This window comes from Melanostigma gelatinosum (genome assembly GCF_949748355.1).
Source record: "Melanostigma gelatinosum genome assembly, chromosome: 17".
Lineage (NCBI taxonomy): Eukaryota > Metazoa > Chordata > Actinopteri > Perciformes > Zoarcidae > Melanostigma > Melanostigma gelatinosum.
Genome location: NC_136650.1, coordinates 15,053,664 through 15,073,651, shown reverse-complemented (window position 1 = coordinate 15,073,651; position 19,988 = coordinate 15,053,664). Strand labels below are relative to the sequence as shown.

Here is a 19,988-nt window from a genome sequence, read left to right as displayed (position 1 = left end):
ACTTTAATATTCATAGCCTGGGCCTACGTGGTGCATCTGAAATAACGCTAACAAGTATTTCTGTGAATGGACGAGTGTATGACATTGTGACAGAAAGAAATTACTACGTGCTACAATGCATTCACTTAGCGAGGGTTGTACCTCCGCTGCCATTGGTCAATGCTGTATGACGCCGACGGGAGGGGGCGGGGCGTGTCTGTTTGATTGACGTCGCGTTCTCTGGTAGTCTGCCGCGGGACCAGGACAGACAGCTGAGGGGGGGGGGCCTGAATGTCCAACCGGGACGGTCGGTGGACTACCGCGACCTCACACGCACGATTCACAGGTAAGTCACGGCTCGTGATCATATTTGTGTTTTGAAGGTGTTTGAATTCATTCATCCTCTGGCTTTCAAACGGGAGACAAGCCGTGTTTAAGGTGCAGTAGAGTTTGACAGAAGGGCATGTTTGCCCTCCGCTCTGCCGTGAGAACAGGCTTTATTCAGACACGGCTCAGTTTTGCGTTCGGGGCCCATAGTGGAGTCATTTTTCCTTTTCCTGCATATCACGAGGGAGGATACAAGCGGATGAGTTGTAGCCCCAGTCGTAAGTCTGCGCACGCCACGGCCACAATGGCTCGGATGGGCAACAAAAAAATGGCCGCACGTGTGGCAAGATCGGTGTGAATTGTACAGTTGTCTGGTCAGCCCCGGAACGGCGCAAGCCTTTGACACGGATCCGACGCACGGTCCAAGCGCACGGGTTTCTGGCACACGGATGTGGCCACGCGTCAGAACCGTGGCGTCGATCCATGACTGGGAAGATATTGGGAAAGAGCTGCAGGTTCTAGTGCTGGCAGGATGCTTAAGGGGCTGGAAAGCGCCACCGTCCCGAAATGATAGTGTGTAACATTTAAAGGGTGGTGCACTTTTGCCACCACCGTACGGTGCCCCAGTTAGAACATTTTCGAGACCATTGTTTTTTTTTAGGTCTAGAAAAACTTTCACAACAAATATCAGCAAAGCTTTGTTTGTTTTGAGCTGATGCTGAATGGAAGCGGAGATGGGGGCCGGTGTTCGGCACAGACTGGCCGACCGGAGACGCAGCCAGACGGTCCTATTGATTCTTTTTTTTTTTTGTCTACTGAGATGTATGAGTGCATCATATAAGAAAGCCCATGCACAGACGCAAAATCCTTGGGGATCCTTCCTGGGAGGTGCTATATAGGCCACCGGACCACTGAGAGGGGCATCATGGATCTTGCTCATGGTTCCTTCTCTCTTCCTTCCAATCATGCAATAAGCCATAATTGGATTTGTTGAATCTAATAGGAGGAAGGGAAGGAGACAGAGACAGTTTTATTAGAGTACATCTGCAGTCACTGGGCAGGGTAGTAAGGATGAGCTTTATTGTTTGACTGAAGTTCGTGGAATAAGGCACAAATAGACTTCTCAGCCCTCGTATGTATTTCCCCTTCCTGTCAGCAGAGGAAAACATGAAGTAAAAACACACGCTCCCGATGTCAGAACTGTTTGAGAGTTGTCAGTGAGTCATTCAGAGACTAAATCCAAATCCAATGCTTAGACGCTTATACTTTTCCATTATTAATACGCAGCTATATGGGAGAGATGGTATACAGGAAAAAGGAGGGAGGGGTTGAGCAAGAGAGAGAAGAAGGAACGGTCACACACACACACACACACACACACACACACGCACACATGGACTGGAGTGACTCACACTTCCCAGCTATGAACAAGAGGATCGCTATCTACACACCTTAAAATCAACCCTCCCTGCATCAGGCTGCAACACCCTACAGTTAACCCATTTCTGACATCATCACAGTTATGACGAGTTGATTGCCTCTCTGTCAGGAAAGAACACAACTAAATGACTAACCGGTACAGCGAGGAACATCTCAGGGGAAACTTTGTGTCGGAATTGCTGCAAGGTTAATGTATTTGGCAGTTTTTTGCTGCAGCCGATAGTGCTGATTCACCGGGTTTTTGTCCATCACTGAAGCCTTTAGAGAGGCACACCACTGCAGACTAACAACAACACGATCCGTAATAGTTTTGTTTCACACAGAAACACCTCCTTTAGTCTTTCATCTCCTAAATGAAGACGCGCAACTGTGATGCAACGCTCTGATAAAACCTAACAGACAGATGAAGCATGATAAAATAACGACGCATGTGATATAATCATCATCATTGCTGCAGACAAGTCCTCTGCTGATGAGATTATTTAAGAGCAAGATGTAAGCAGCTCAAAGTCACGGCCATTTAAACTCGTAGCAGCACCAGATCATCATTTGAGACTCATTTATTTTCCTTATCTGTTCCCCTCTCTCTCTCCTCTCACACATTTTCACCACCATCTTTAAAGTTAAGTGCTGTTGCATCACTTTGCCCTCCCCCATCCCCTCCCCATCTTTCCCTTGATACTAATGATCAGTAACAGGAGGCTGAGAGGAAGCAGGCGTAGTCATGTGACGGGTTAGATTATGTCAGGAGGAGGTGCTCATTATTAAGATCACCGAGCGTTCGGTTTCGGGCAACCCACGGACGGCCGTGTAATTATATCGTCTCAAGCTGCTGCGGCAAAGCACAAACACCCAACAAGCTGCAATATCGCAGGCGACGAGGTCATTTTCGGTAATGCGGATTATGCAACAATTGATGCCTTTGTGTCAAATTGTGGTGATTCAAATTGCAGCGTCAGGTGAAGAGGAGAGGTAGCGTGAATCGGCAGAAAAAAGGTGGATAACGCTCCATTCTAACTCAATCGTGGGAGATTTTGGAGAGACTGAGGTGATTTAATGACCTTTCTGTAGACAGCACCATCAACAGCCGCAACAACAGGGTGGTGACGGTTAGAGGACATGGTTATGGTAAATATTCTGCAGATATTAATCTGCTACAACGGCCATCTTGGGGGAAGCAGTGTAATCCTCATATTGGGCGGCCGTGTTAACACACAGAGTGACCTAGATCGGGTTTGTCTGGAGGCAGAGGGTGATGGGTGTGATGCAGGACAAGATGGGGTTGGTTAATTGCTGGTATGAATACACACATCATCCGAACGCATGATCCCTTGAACCTCTTGTGCCCCGCTAGCACTCACTACCACACTGGTGCCGTACGGTACGCTCCAGCTCAGCGCTCAGGGAAATTTAATCGTCGCCCTTTGCTAACCTCTGGAGTCGGCCAATGGAGCGACATCTGGGCTTCCGGGCTGGACAGAGCTCACTGGCCTCTGTTGTGATTCTCAAGTCATCGAGAGGAACTGAGAGCGACTGCAGCCCTGTGCCCCGGCTCAGTGGTGCACGGGAGGGAAACGTTTTTGTCAGGCCGAGAATAGATGTGGAGAGAATATATAGACACGGATTGAATGGTTTCTCCAGGTCGGACGCCCTGTGGGCTTGACTCTGTGTGTGTGTGTGAATTTCTCTTTCATGACCATCTGGGATGTGGCGTCCTCCATCTGAGTACTTCACATTCACAGAGTCTGAGGTAGAGTGAGATTTCCCTGCCGCTAGCGTGACTAGAACTGGAGGAATTAAAACCTGCCTGTGGATGCTCGTCCATGCTTTTAACAGCATACACACACACACACGCACGCACACACGCACACACACACACACAGGTTTACATGTGTGAGACAGCAATGATGTTTTGTACAAAAACAAAGCCTCTGATCCTTCCGTAATCCGTAGAGCCGTCCATCATCTGAGTGCTTGGCAACCAGCGGGCACTCAGAGGACGTTTGTTGGCTAGTCCTTTCCCACACCAGCCAATGGCAGCCGAGATCGCACAATGACCACTTCCTGTGATTTTTCCCTCTGGTCCCAAGAGGAGGAAAGAGCGGCCTACAGTGATGGTGATTTAAGGACATCAGGGGGGTCCTGAATCCACGATGCATGCTCAGAGTTTAAATCTGTGTGAAAAAAGGTTGACTCGGCTGGTGATATATTCTTCTGCGCGTTGTAACCCAGTTCCTAGTCCAAGTGCACATATACACAATCCCTCCAAAAGCAAATTCTACCTCCTCCCTTCTCTCCTCCTTTTTTTTTTGACCCTTCATTGGACCGGCCCAGCTTCTGCTGATTTGGTGAAGAATTGCACCGGTGGCTTTGCCACCATGAACATTCTTCTAAGGGATATCTTTCATTTCCAATGAGCGTGCCGAGCCTGATTGTAATCTGCGTTGTATAATGAATCGACCTCTCTCTCTCTCTCTCTCTCGCTCTCTCGCTCGCCCTTTCTCTCATACGATAATTCGCTCCAGTGTGATGGGTGAAAATACCCCAAAACAGCATCATGGGCTATTAGCAAAGCGGTGTTGAGATGTGTGCTGTAATCACCTTGTAAACCGATCGTTTCCAGGACACACTGGGTTGATGTGACAGAGATCAGAGAGGAGCTCAGAGGTGTCTCTAAGGACGACGGTGAAATATCCTCCTGAGTGTGTCTTGAGAGTTTATACTAATATGTTCATATTCTCAACTGTAGCAAATTCAGTGGCTGCTTTTGTGCACTTGTTAATCGGCAGGTAGAGCCCGTGATTTTCTTTTTTTATAGGATCATCTTTCCAGCCACCTTGCTGTTCCTCCTTTCCTTAGGGCAAGAGAAAGAGGCTGAAAGAAACGAAGCGTTGAAGAGTGCTAACCTATTGTTTTGTGTGTGTGATTGCAGGCATCAGTCATTTGTAATCACACTATGTCATTGTTTTTTTGGCTGTGCTTGCATTTTCTAATGGTCCATTTATTTCGCAATGGCTGTTCAGAGCAGCATAGATGGGTTTGGCAATGCCAGACTCTGCAGTTCTATGAGACAGATGATGTTTTAAACATCAGGAGGAGGAGGGTCATTTTAATCCACAGTCAGATTCACTTATGAATAGAAATAAAAATATAATTTTTTTTTCCCGATGAAAAGCTCCAGAACAAGTAAGTGGACCTTGATTTGAGATTTATTTTGTCAACTAATTCAGATTATGATTTTTGATTTAAACGCATATCTTTTGCAAGGATCCTTACATTTTCACGATCGAGGTTTTCTTTTATTTTTTAAGAATTGTGACCGAGATACAGGCATTTGACTTGTTTTTGCTCTCTGGTGGATGAACTATGAGGACGCTTTGCCTCAAACTCAGTTTGGCATTTCCCTACGGCATTTTATTCTTAACATTCCTTATCGGCCAACATATACAACAGCGATACATCTTCAATAAGATAATACCTGTTGATATGTTGGCCTATCTCATTCTACATGATACACATATGGAAGGTGTGTATGCCTGTGTTTGCAATTGAAAGTGAGGACCGAGTCTTCCTGGGATTGAATGGACAGTGCTTTGTCATCGCTTTCAGAGAATAGTGGCCATTTACTACATTGACGGCGCAGTGCCAGCTTATGATGCAGACATCCTTGAATGGCTGAGGACAATGAATTGTCCTGGATGACTCTTTTCATCGCTCTGAACCAACAACGGCCTCAGTGTGCAGACGAGGCTCCTATCTTGCAGAAGACGGGGATGACATAGATAGATGCAACCGATAATCCACGGGGAAAAAGACAGAGTCATTAGATGTGTGTGTGTGTGTGAGGGATGAGCACGATTACGAATGTGAACGCTCAAGCAAGTCTGCGTTTGAGGAATGATGAAAAGCGGTGGGCAGGAATGCAAGCCGGACTGAATATTTGTGTCTCATACGGATGATACATCTCTCCGTCTCTCCAGGTCTTCACAGTTGACTGATGAGCAGCCAGTAGGACCGAGGTTGGGCTTCACACCGACTGGCACAGGTAAACACTACTTCCTCCCCGCCTCTTTCTCAGTTCTGAATCACTAGAGACGTGTTTAGGCGCACGCTCGCTGCATGCTAACATGATTTTGTCAGGTCAGTGGGAGGACTGCCTGTCTTTGAGGCAAGGATGCGCCGATCACTGCGCTTAAAAAAAACATTTGAAGGAAGTAAGGACGCAACTGTCCATGTGGATTACACAGAATACTTTCTCTGTATTATTAGGGCCATGCTAATGTTAGTCTAAAACTGTGAAATTGAAGTTTCAGTTTTATATGAAACAGATCTGTATATCAACATTCACTGCCTGTGAATCTTACCTAACGATAGCTGGCAGAAAGCACTTCTTTTTCATTATTGGTCGTTTTTGGGTACCGTTACATTTTTGTCCCTGCTGTTTGTAATAGTGTGTAATATTTGTCTGATCAAGGGTACGTCTTTCTTACTCATACGGGCCTCCTGCCTTAAAAAATACCAGCGCTCTTTCAATTACAGACAGAATTTGGCGAATTGCTGAGTATTCAATTAATTTGAATCAAACAGTGCAATCTTATTGAGCTCATTATGGTCTTGGAGCTATTTTCTTAAAGTCTGTGTTAACGTCCCATGATGCTTTGTTTTGGAGAAAACAACACACAGCTGTGTGAACTCAGCTGCCGGCTCTCATCTAACTATTTTCTAAAGAGGAACAAGGCATGTTAGAAGAAACTCATGTGCGTGATTAACGAACTGTGAACTCCATTTTGTTCGGTGGGTCTTAATTTCAACGAACAGAAATATACTAGAACACTGTGTTGATGTCCAAAGAGAAATTCTTCTTTCACTCTGGAGTCAGAGGCAGTGGTTCGCAAACCATCATCAAAACGGACGTAGTGTATCATACTGTTTGGACACTAGAGAGAGAGAGAGAGAGAGCGAGAGAGAGAGAGAGAGAGCGAGAGAGCTCCTGTAATCCCGTGCTTTCGTGGCCGGATTAAAATCCCATGTCGGGGGAGGGGGAGGGGTCGACTGGTCATGTTGAGGATGGAGTGGAGGGAGAGGCGGGGCGGATTAAAGCCTACAGATCTGCTACTTGCACAGCTGTGTCGCTGTGGGAGGGGCCTGTTTTGGGGTGACTCTAAACACTGGGATGTATTCGCTAACTCTTTTGTGTTTCCACTGCATCTTGACAGCCTGGCTATTCCCTTGCTTGACAACCCAAAAAATGTCTGCTGAGCTTTTTGCTGTTATGTTATTGTAATGTATCATAAACACTCATGTTTGCGTTGGCTTCTTCTTAGCCATAGCGGCACAGCTCTACTTCAACTTCAGAGGATACATGCTAAATAATTTGGTGATCTTCTGACCTTTTTATCTCGCGCCACTAGCAGGCCAACGGTCTCACTTATCAAATGAAATATAGCAACATCTACTGCATGGACTGGCACACAATTCAGGATCACAAGTATGTGTGCACATACAAGGAATTTGACCGATTCTCTCAATGTACAGAAATATAAATTACAGCAAGCTACATGGACAACCAAGCTAGACAAATAGAGGTGAAGAGGTGTAAAATAGGTGTGTATGTAGATAACAAGGTTCCTACAAAGAAACCAGTAGCTTCCCCAAAAGTATTTAGGCTCAGTTATGCAGCCCCAAAATGTTCATAATCCGGTCAGCACATCCAGGCGCTGATTTAGCGAGAAGTAACGTGAAGAATAGAGGCCAAAACGAGAAGGAGAAAAAAAAAGTTCCCATTAGGCTGACACGTGCTGCGTTAAGGAGGTTTACGACTGCTGAGGGAATACGTACGAGCACAATCTGCACACGCTGAGAGTTTCTGCACATCGCTGCAGCGGAGTGAATGAGAGAAAGGAGGAGGAAAAGAATGGGAATGTGAGGTCAGGCCCCCTTCAGTAACACTTATGTAAGATTACTTGCATAATGACACCTTCAGCTGGTGTGTGTGTGTGTCTCTAGACAAGTGGGGCAAATCAATTTTGGGTTTTGGGTGGGGTCGGAGCAACAAGAGGAGGGGTACTCAAGCAAGCCCTCAACAGCAGGAGAGGATTGTGGGATTATGTGTGTGTGTGTGTGTGTGTGTGTTATCAATGGAGGGGGGTTGACGGTTGTGAAGGGAAGGTATTAAAGCCAGAGTGGAGGGAGGGGACTGACAAGCATTGAACTCATGTCCACATCTGTGTGTGCTGTCCAGCTTTCGACCTCTCTCTGTCTCTTTTCACAGCTGTCTGTCTGAACTTATCTTAACATTAGCCTCTTCACTCCCCCTCATCTTTCCTCGTCCTCTCCACTCCTCTTTCCCTCCTTGTCTCCTAACATCCCCTTATCTTAATCACACACTATTGTTGCTCTCTTTGCTTCTATCGTTCTCTGTCCTCAATCCTCTCTCTCTCTCTCTCTCTCTCTCTCTCTCTCTCTCTCTCTCTCTCTCTCTCTCTCTCTCTCTCTCTCTCTCTCTCTGTGTTTTTGGGAGTTTAGTGGGTCAGCAGTGCCAGACAAGACGATTGGAGGACAGAAGACATAGTTGCAGAACTACTGGTGGTTTACTCGTGGTTAGCCTTAGCATACTTTTGGCAGCAGAGAGGAAGAAGGAGGTCTTGGCGATGGTCACGGCTATGGAGGATGCCTGTCCCAATGGGGTACGGGAGGAGGAGGTGACGCCCCCGGGACAGCTTGGCGTGGAGGGGCCCCCGGCGGTGCAGTCCACCCAGGAAGCAGATACGTCTGGAGGTGAGGACAGGAGGAGGAAGAGGTGTCACCTGGGAGGGGAGAGACAATACTTGACATGGAGGCATTGATAGAAGGCAGAATAGTTTGTCAGGTGAAGTGGTTGTCGGATTTTTCAGTCATGTTTAAATGCAGATCTGACAATCCTTTAGAGCAGTGGTCCCCAAGCTCCCACAATGGTCTCATGTCTCCCCACAGCCCTCTCAGATGACTTTAAGCAGCCCTTCATCATAATTAGATGTTATTCAACACTGTTCATTTTACAAAACTGTATATTCATTGAATTAAACTGTCAATGTTGAGGTTGGTTTGGTAATGTTTGCATTTGTACTACTACCACTTGGTAGTGGCAAAAGCTTGACTTCAACCATTTATCCACGACTTTTAGCCACTTCAACCATTCCACCATGTAGGCCCCTATATGTATTACTTTTAAGCTATTTTGCCAGTTTATCCTGCTCATTTAACTGTCTATTTCAACCATTTATCAATGAATTTTGGCTTGTGTAAACTTTGTCAACCGTTTATTCATCTTCCTAAAGTTTTAGCCGACACTTCAACCGTTGGTCCAGTTTTCTCAGCTATTTATTTCAACCCTATATTGAAACCATTCATGCATCATGAAGTTCAACTCAACCATTTATCTATGAGCTGAGTATTTTAACCGTTTATCCATTATCTTAGCTGACAATTTGATCTGTTTATTCATGACTTTTAGCTAACTGTTTAGACCTCTGCTCCCTCGCTAACTGGTCAGCTCGTTTTCGTGCACTTTTAATAAATGCAACAGGTAAAAACCCACGCTTAAATATAACTTGTTTTGGGTGATGTTACTTGTGTGCCATAAGGTGCCCCTCTGATCTCCATCTTGTCTCGGCTTTACTTGAGAAACAGAGTTAGGAATTCTTAAGCAGGGATGTTCTGTAGGCGTACATATAGAGGCGGTGGTGGAATGATTAGAGAGGCTGCAGACCGACCACAGAGGGAAGAATTAAGCGCAGGTAAGCAGGATGAGTCATTGTGTATACATGAATGAACCAGCTTGGGGGGGAAAAAACACACTACTGTAGCTGTCCAGTGCTGTAAACGCTTAGATTTGACAACGTCTTCAGGCCAGGCGTAGTAAGAGGCTCGTAGGTGGTTGTATTCTGCATGCCATATTTCATTGGATTATAGACTTTCGGTAGGAGGCTTTAGTTCATCTCCAATCTCTCGCAGGATAGAAAAGCATCTTAAGAGTTGCCGTTAGGTTGAGTAATATACACACAAGTACACGTGGCAGGGGGGCTGTGGACGGGCTGGGATGAGCAAACATTCCCGTGGTCGAGGATGCGGTGACACAATGAGCTGACCAAGTGGGCGAAGGTCAACGCAGAGAGCACAACAACTCGTGATCCAGCTGTTGTGTTGGTGTATTTTTGGAGATTTTGTAGTCCGATCGGTTCAAGGATGTAAGGTCAGTTCGATGCGCCTTTTGAAAATTGGGAAACGCATTATTCGCTAAATTTCAGGAGGTCTTACATTGGCTTATGTGCACTCAAGATGGTGGTTTAATGCTTGTTTATGTGTTTGCCCATTAGCGTGCAGATGTGTTTACTACAATTGCAGCTCTGCTCTGAGACTTTGTGCTTATTCTAGCTTGTGAAACATGGTGTGGGGTCCCCACAGGAACCCGAATATCCTGCTCATACATACTATACTACATGTGTGAACTTAGTCTTGTGCTCCTGTGTCGTCATGCAGTAAATATATTGCTTTATGGATATACAGGTTTAACAGCCTGCAGTGCAGCGTTTAACCCCCCTCCCCTTTTTGTCCTTCTTTAAGAGGACCATGCATATTTAAGGTTTGTTTTTGCATGGAGCCTTGTGTTCATGCAGTCTGTTTGTGCTCGGTGGTTATCAAGCCACAGTGAGGTCTTCGCTGCATTGTGAGGTAAATTGCATTTTTTGCAGCCTACTTCTTAATCATACAACTGTGTGGCTTTTGTATGTATGATGAATGATTAAACATGAAAAATACTACTCAACCCTTACAAAAGAAGTAAATGCTAAATTCATATTTTCATACACAGCAAGTCATGTATGGTATGTCTAAAAACACGTGTGTGAATTGATCGTGTGAAATGATGTTTTACACGAGATATTTCATATGATTCTGATTGTGTCCTTACATTTTTGTATATGGTGCCTTAAATTTCACATGTAAAATACCTGAAACTGCAGATATCATGTGACTGACTGTATACAAGAGGAATCTATGACGTGTGAAATGATGTGATAAATTCACACGTGTTTTTTTTACGAAAGGGGAAGTTGATTCACATTTTTACAAGTACACAAATTAAACACCTTTACGACACCATTTTTTTTCAAGGCCCCATTTTTGCAACAACAACGCAGATTGAGGTTTTAGAGTGTAACTTGACTTCATGGCACAGAACATGAGTCAAGGTTAAAGATGGTAATCACAGGCTCTCAATCATAGAGTGAACCAACTGTATACACGAGCTGACTGAACATGTCCACGACCCACAAAAGGGAATGATGACACAGAGAGACACGCACACACGTTCCCATGCCTTTAAGTGTCTTAGATGGGCTTAGATGGGCTTTGAGACCCCGGCATTAGGGCGCTAGCTGGCTGACACCTGCTGGCTGACACCTGCGGTCCACACCTCTCCCTCGCTCTGTTTGTGTGCACAGAATACGAGACTCGGCCGAGTTCATTTGTTGCGATTTTTTTCGAACATCTAAGAACATTTGAATCCTGGACATTTTGTGCCTCAGCACATACAACTCATATGTAGGAGCATGCGGGGACAGAGCTTTATCACTGGACTTTTTCCAAACTCAACACATGCAATTGTGTTCATCCTGAATGGAGCAGACGTATTGTAACTGCAGATGGAGATTTCATTTGATATTTTTTGGGGGCCAGGCTGTGTGGTCGGTGTACAGAACTCTGTATTAAGAGAACGAATGAACTCCAAACATGGACATGGTGTCAACATCATTCTTTCATATTTATATATGTCTCTTAATTTGAAGCATTTGGGCCTAGTTTTGTAATAACTAGGAAACATGAACTAGAGATTGGTACTGATATCCATAAACCAAAATAGTATCGTGTGTGTGTGCTTTGTGTGACTTTCACGCCTGGCTAACTCTCCTTATCTCTGTTTCTCTTTGTTCACGTCTGTGTTTGTCTTGTCTCTCGACCCGTGCATCCAGCCATGCTGCAGGTGTTGGATAATCTGGGTGAGCTGCCCACTTCCACGGGCGCCAAAAACATCGACCTGCTCTTCCTGCGCGGCATCATGGAAAGTCCCACTGTACGCTCCCTGGCTAAGGTAGCACACACACATAGCTCTGGGTGAGCAAACTGTGAGCGGACTAGCCGCTAGCCACCTCCGAGCACCGCCTCGCCCTCACTGCTGTAGCAAGTCCAGCGAGTTCAGTTTGAGGGCAGCTGTTGTCATTTTCCACCATTCAGTTTATGACTGAACATGAACAAATTCTCCTTTGACTTTTGACATTGTAACACGAGGCAGACGGCTTGCTTGTGGAGCAAAATAATCCCAAAGTAAATCAGCTCTTACCTGTATGTACAATCCAATATAATCAGCGATCACTACTGCACAACAAAATGCGGTTTCATTTTTCGCACGACATCCAAATAAATACTAACATAACACACAGAGAGCATAAGAGAGCCTCTCCACATGTACCCTCGCTGAGCCTCTCTGCCTCCCCCAGGCTCACGAACAGCTGGAGGAAGTGAAGCTGGAGGCGGTGCAGGACAACAATGTAGAGCTAGTGACGGATATTCTGGGCGACATCAACAATCTCCAGCTGAAAGACGACAGCGCGGCCGAACTGTCCAGGATCCTCAAGGAGCCACACTTCCAGGTGAGACGAGGGGCACACACACACACACACACACACACACACACACACACACACACACACACACACACACACACACACACACACACACACACTGATAAAGGTAAAACAGACTTGATTTGTGGAAGTAATTGTCCTGCTTGTGGATTGAATATTGAGTTTGGGAAGTAATGTACAGGTGGCAGATGACACAATTTGAACCACTTTTTAGTTTTGTCACTTCTTTACATTCAACACCTCACAAAAGCTTTCAAATTATGCTTTTTCTTTTTTAAAGCTAAATTAATGCCAGCATTCTGTATTACGTCACTGTATGTATGTGTGAAGAAGAGATTGGTTTTGATATTTTTTTCGTTCAGAAGTTCATAGGGTGAATTGTAAGCTCAGTTTGGAGTTGTAATGTTTTGACTGTAGATACAGTAGCACAGAGCTGCTTTTTTCATTTTTTAATCCATAGACCTACCAGGGGCTTTACACAGGCTCGACCAATAGGATTCAGACTTAAGAGCCCAGCAAAGCTTTTGCACCAATCAGAGGCCTTTCTGTTGTAAGCTGAAGGATAAGACCCTGTTGACCTACTGAGAGTAGAGAGACAGAGCGGGAGGGAGAGACGAGTTGGGAGGAGAAAATGAGGGAAACAATTATCACATCAAATACACAGTGTGAGTTTACAGACTTGTTTTCCTCGCCAATGAATTGCCTGTTTGTCTTAAAAGATACTTTTAAAAGAAGTCTCAAAAAACAGGCTTGGATGAAAGTTTGTGGATAGTCAGCAAACCAACAATTAATTGATCCGATTTTGGGGTTAATCCATATTTGGGAATTGAGCCATTAGATGATTGGGTTTTTTTTTGCCACTATTTAAGGACATCCAGACTTCCTGGTTTAGTGTTTAAACAGCTTGGGGTTTATATTTAGATTGTCATCATTTTTTGGAAAATCAAACCGAGAAGACACATTATCAACACGCTGTTACAGTCGTGCAGCGCTGCAAACGAGACAATTAGTCAGTGTTGGTAAAAGCTTCTGCTCGACTGTCTGCCTTTGAGTTAACTCTGATACTGCATCACTATACGATACCATTCCACATATTCTACCTTATACAGCAATCATCTCATTTTGCATTATAACATAAAGTTGCAGTTTTTCTTACATTATCTACAGCGAGCCAATGTAACTTTTGCTAAACCGTATTCACTGTGGCCACATGTAACATTAGCATAAAAAGAGTCTGCAAACTGGCTCGGTAATGTTACTTACACAGCAATATCTTTCTAACGTTTGCTAAGAAGAAGTAATGCAGTAGCAGCAAAACCACAGATTGTGTTGAGTTGAACAATTGTGTGTTTTATGGCAAATTAACTTTTCATCAGTAAGAGGAAGAATTAGCTTTTTCTTCTCTCGTCATTGCCCTCTCCCTCTCCATTTGTCCTCTCTTTCCTGCAGTCTCTTTTGGAGGCACATGACATGGTGGCTTCTAAGTGCTACGAAGTCCCGCCCCCGACTGACATGACCAATGATGCGGCAGTGAACAATGCAGTGAACAATGCTCTGATGCAGGCGGATGCTGTGCGCATGATTGGCATCCGAAAGAAGGCCGGAGAGCCACTGGTGAGCAGAGAAAGACCGTCTGAGTGCATCTGCTTATGCGTGTGTGTGTGTGTGGATACTGCTGGAGGGGAGTGGTTCAAATCAGATATCAGAGGATCAACATCACCCTGCTATCTCCTCCGTCTCAGGGCGTGACGTTTCGCGTGGAGAAAGACGACCTTGTCATTGCTAGAATCCTTCATGGCGGCATGATTGACAGACAGGGTCTGCTCCACGTGGGCGACATTATAAAGGAAGTGAACGGGAAGGACGTCGGCAACAACCCCACCGAGCTGCAGGAGATGCTCAAAGACTGCAGCGGAGGGATCACCCTGAAAATACTCCCGAGCTACCGAGACGCTCCCGCACCTCTGCAGGTGAACACACACACGGAAATCTCAAATGAGATGATCGTGTAAACACAAGCACACTTATGTCATGAGTGGCAGATGTTGGGCAGTGGTGCAGGGCTTGTGATCTGTGTTCTTCGGCCCTCCCACAATCCCCTGCACGGGAATGTGAACCCTGGGAGCCCTATTAATAACACTCCACATGCAATTTGGGTCACACTAGCTGTTTCTGTCTTTGACACACACACACACACACACGCATGCTTCCTGTGATCGCATGCTCCCTCACATGGAAAGTACCGGTACAGTAATTTACGATATTTTTAGATATTTCCCCTCAGATCTTTCAAACAAGTTATGGCTCCTGAGTAAAAAAAGACATTGTGCATCCTGAACAAATAAGACGTGCACTTTGAAATGCTGATAATGCTGAAATTTAATGAAGAGCAGTAAAACTGAATAAGACACAATGCAAATTCCCATTCCGGCCTGTGGCTCAGGTCGGCTGCACGGTATATTTTACTGGCTTGTTTTATTGTTTCCTCTGGCTGCTTGTTTAATCGGATACATCAGCCAGAGCACTTACCCTTCCTGGCAAAAGCCTCCACTGTTGGCACAGCGTGAACATCTGTGTCGGGTGCGGTGTAGGAAGTAGGGTGTAATGAGCCAATGTTACTGTGTCAGTGTGTGAGACAGCATGCTGAGCTTAAGTCTCTGCATTTTTCTCGTTTTTTGTGTTTCGTCCACAAACCTTTTTTTAAAAATTCTAAGCGAGCCAATGAGTGTAAATGAATTCCCACAAAGACTCCAAGCTGTGCATGTGTTCGTCACAGGTGTATGTGTGCCCGTACTTTGACTACAACCCAGCAAATGACAACCTGATCCCCTGCCGAGAGGCGGGGATGTCCTTCAAGAAAGGCGACATCCTTCAGATCGTCAACAGAGAGGATCCCAACTGGTGGCAGGTGAGCTTTCCTCCATTTATTTCCCGTGAGTGTCTGCCATTGCAAATCACAGAGACATGAAGATCTCAAGACTGAACTGAATCTGATCTGTAATCCGTGCCAGGCGTGCCACGTGGTCGATGGGGCCACGGGACTGATACCCAGTCAGTTCTTGGAAGAGAAGAGGAAAGCTTTTGTCCCTCGAGACTTTGATGGATCAGGTATGTTCGTGAGTGCGTTTCTCAGTGGTGTTGAATAGTGTTTTAGTGGGGAGCTAAAACATCCACAAGTTTTCCTGTTTCCCTCTTAAGCAACCCTGGTGTTGAAAATATGGATTGGCCGAAAGACCTATCAACTGGTTGTCTGTCAGACCTCTGTCACTTCTCTATTGCTTTTACCATCAAAAGTGATTTATGGCATGAAAGGCCGGGGTAGTCAATGATTCCAACACTTAGAACGTGCTCCATGCCTGCCCCCGTCTGGCCAAATGATGTAATAGCAAAGACATACAAGTGCATGAATGTTCCGTCTTGTTTTTTTGTAGGGATCCTTTGTGGGACCATAGCTGGAAAGAAGAAGAAGAAGATGATGTACCTGACAGCCAAGAATGCAGGTCAGAAGACTTTTCATGGCGTTGGCTTTTTATTTTTTAGTATCTCCTTCTTGCGTTGGCTAATACTTATGCCTGTGTTTAAACAGAGTTTGACAGACATGAGCTGCAGATCTATGAGGAAGTGGCAAAGGTGCCCGCATTCCAGAGAAAGACGCTGATTCTGATTGGTGCTCAGGGCGTGGGCCGGCGCAGCCTGAAGAATCGGCTGATGGTCCTCCAACCCACACGCTTCGGCACCACTATGCCCTGTACGTCATGCTTGGGTTTCGACCGTTTCGAAATTCTGTCACACCCTGAAACAAATGAGTTTTTCTTAACTTTTCCCAACAATGTTTCCTTAGACACTTCACGGCGGCCCCGTGACGATGAGCTGGACGGCAACTCCTACCACTTCACTTCAAGGACAGAGATGGAGGTGGACGTGAAGGCCGGCCGGTTCCTGGAGCACGGCGAGTACGACGGTAACCTGTACGGCACTAAGATCGAGTCCATCCACGAGGTGGTGGGCACAGGACGCACCTGCATCCTGGATGTCAACCCACAGGTAACTTACTTGAGGTTGATGAATGAGAAATATTGTTCAATGAAATCTCCTCACACTGTTACAGAATGATATGTTTTTGGACATAATGTTGCCGACTGCGTCTCTCCTCAGGCTCTGAAAGTACTGAAAACAGCGGAGTTCATGCCTTATGTGGTGTTCATTGCAGCGCCAGATTTTGACACTCTCAAGGCCATGCACACAGCTGTGGTGGACGCAGGCATCACCACCAAGCAACTCACGGTAGGTTAACAACTCTCATGCCCATTACCCACATTGAGCCTCCCAAAACAGAAGAATCAGACCCGTTAACACTTGATTATACATTCACTCATTCATATCCGTACCCGCATGGAGCGGTGACTGTGAGGCAGCCTAATCAAGTGAATGTTTAAAGTAACAATAACACACTGTAAACACACATACAGTCCTACATTCAAAGTTGTATTTAAATAGAACAAGAAGAAATATATATAAAAAGTAAAGTCAAAATGACCCTTTTTACTTTCCCCTTTTAGAGTATTACTAGATATTGACTGTTATTACTAATATATTTTATGTTTTATTTTGTTGAGATTGGGCTTAATATATTGATGGGTAGTTTAATAAGAAACCCATCATTATTTTAGTATGAAATGTTAATCTGGACAGTACAGATATTTTTTACTGAAACATAAACTGGCATTAAAAGTATAAAGTCATGATCAGACATCATGAAAACAATGAATGTTACCTGCTGTGTTTTTCCTTCCTCTAGAGCGTAAGTCCAATCAAATACTCAGCAGTCACCCTTTATTGGCCCACCTGGTCGTTGATTCCTCCATTACTCTGGGCAGTAATTCTGACGTGTGCAGGGGATCTCTGGTCTGTAGCTGGTATGTGTTTCCTCTGTGTGTTGGCAGGACGTGGACCTGAGGAAGACGGTGGACGAGAGCGCTCGGATCCAGAGGGCTTACAGCCACTACTTTGACCTGACCATAGTCAACGACAACCTGGACAAGGCCTTCGAGACGCTACATGCCGGCGTGGACAAACTGTGCAGTGAACCCCAGTGGGTCCCGGTGAACTGGGTGTACTGAGGACCAGCTACACTGACCACTCTGAGCGGGTCACAGTGACCCACCAGCATGTCTGTGACCATAAAGGCCAAAGAAGAGGAGAAGAGGGCAGAGCTACTTCTGCAAAAGAACATAGTTAAAAAACAAAATGGCATTGCTTTCTCCTGTTGGGCCTGCACGCTGTGCAACTTTTTTTCTACTCAAAACTCAAAGGGAAAGAGTGCTTATTTATTTTATAACTTTTTATGAAAGATCTTTCTATTCAATGTGGAATTCCATTGAGAAATGAGACAAAGGAATCTGGTCACGTACATCGGGCCATATTTTTGCATTAATTTATTGTTAGTTACACTTCTTGTTTTGTCGTCGTTTCTCTTGATTTCATTTGTCCGTCTGTGTTCGTGGACATCCAGGATTCATGATCTCCATCACGTAAAGGAGATGGATGAGAAGATCTTTGAGCAGTCATTGTCCGAGAAACCTGCGTCAGTGTCATGCGCCATTGAGCAACCTGTGTAACTGTTTTACTTTCACGTCCAAACAACTTAATCCTTCAGTGTTTTTATGTAGCCGGCCCTCAACTTGTATATCAGCGTCGTCCACAGGATCAACTGGGCAGAAATAAAGATTAAATGCCCGTTTGCGCACAACTCTCGTATGTAAAAGAAAAACGTTATAATGGTCTTTTTCAGGATCAAACACTGTTAATTGTCTAGTTTTGTTTTCTTATACTAGTTTTTCCATCAGTGTGGTGATTTAAACATGTAGAGTGTAGTGTTTTGTCACACTTGATCCATTGATCTGTTTTTAATTACCCTGGCTGAAGTATGACCATCTACATCAGGGGTGTCAAACTCATTTCCACTCTGGGCCACATCAGCGTCACGGTCGCCCTCAAAGGGCCGGTTGTAACTGTAAGACTGTATAACTAACTTCTCCCTAAAATATTGTTAAATAACTCTCTCTGCATTTGATTATTGTTTATTCAAGTGTCAAAATATTGTACATGCAGTTATATAACTGAAAAATGATATTTAAACACATTTCTGCTATTATAACATAAATTACTTCAATTGAGGGTTAATAAACCCACATGACTCTATCAAAGATCAAACTATTAAAGAAAATAACAAAGACAAATATCAAACACAAGTTATTACAATAACTTTGTTCAAAGCTGTTTGTGTCACCTCTCTGCATCACTAATGTTCCTCCCTGTCGTCGTCCTGCATGGCAGCTACATCCAAGAGCTCCTCACTGATGAACATGGATAGATGCTCTGTATCCGTGTTGTCTGTGCTTTCATCAACAGTTAATTAAAAACACGAGTACCTGCTGTCTCTTAGCTGCTGTGTTGTTAGATTGCTGCTAGTTCATGAACTCGGTCTGCGATGGTGTTTCTTCACAAACTGCCATTTGTAAAAGTCTGTATCTGGTCGGAGCTCTGCTCACATACCTTTAGCATGCACTGGGCTGTAGCTGTGTAAATATATTCTGCTGTGATTGCAATCTGCCTTTTAATTCTTGGACAATTTGATGTTTTTCTTGGAGGCTAAATTTAGCTCCGTGTTTGGTGTCAAAATGCCGACGTGAATTGTATCCTTCATCACCGACACGCCTCATAACACAGCAGACAGACACGTTTTTCTCCTTGAAGTACAAACATGTATTCGCTTTCCCATCTTCCATTACATTTTCTTCCCTTTGCATACATTTTTCTCTTCGTGGACATTTTGGGATTATTTGTCGATCTTTTTCAATCGTTTGAAAACCTCTTTTCGGGCTGTTGCCTCTCCTGTCCACCTGTTGTGATAGTTTTAATGTCGGTACACAGACAACATGCCATCACATAATTTCAACTTTGTATCTCATAATTTCGACCATGGGGATACTTTTATTTTCAAGCCTAACTTTTAATTATTTTTCCAAAAAAAAAATTTGTTTTTGCTGGCCGGATTCGGCCCGCGGGCCTTGAGTTTGACACATGTGATCTACAGTCACTGACCCCCTTCATCTTTGCCAATTTGTTAATGTTTTATATATGTGAATGTGGGACAAACAGACTCCCTCCTTGTGGTCCTTCTCTTAAGTGTTGCAGTATGCCAAAGCCCTGATCATACTCCAAATAAAGTTTAAAATTCACCCTTTTGTTGAATGTGATTGGTATTTCAACTGCAGGGCTGTGTAAAGGTATGATTTTAATATACAACTTTGGGTGGGAAATGCATGCCACGGGTTAAAACCAACACTACTGTATGTCAAACATTTTGTAAAGCTTCTTACAAAAGATCACATCAAGGACCGGCCATTTGACTAGTGACCATTTCAAATTCATTCTGAAACCCGTCTTGGACTAAAATACATTTAAAACTATAATAAATGACTGAATATTCTTGGCATATACATATGTCTTAGAAAACAAGTGTCTTCACATCAACCCTTATGTCTACAGATTGTTAAATTT

General features: G+C 44.5%; 1 protein-coding gene across 2 annotated transcripts; it reads left to right on the top strand.

Annotated features, from left to right (window-relative positions):
* Positions 1-267: 267 nt before the first annotated feature.
* pals2b (protein associated with LIN7 2, MAGUK p55 family member b) lies at positions 268-19,747 on the top strand. Of its 2 annotated transcripts, XM_079287661.1 has the most exons (14): positions 268-325; positions 5,727-5,791; positions 8,272-8,523; positions 11,754-11,854; positions 12,279-12,431; positions 13,875-14,039; positions 14,168-14,395; positions 15,202-15,333; positions 15,437-15,533; positions 15,857-15,925; positions 16,012-16,173; positions 16,267-16,469; positions 16,581-16,709; positions 17,369-19,747. In XM_079287661.1, exons 3-14 carry the CDS (start codon positions 8,397-8,399, stop codon positions 17,543-17,545), a joined length of 1,743 nt encoding a protein of 580 aa, XP_079143787.1. In that variant the 5' UTR covers positions 268-325; positions 5,727-5,791; positions 8,272-8,396; the 3' UTR covers positions 17,546-19,747. The 2 variants fall into 2 exon arrangements, with proteins under 2 accessions (XP_079143787.1, XP_079143788.1); XM_079287662.1 differs by lacking the exon at positions 8,272-8,523.
* Positions 19,748-19,988: the final 241 nt, after the last annotated feature.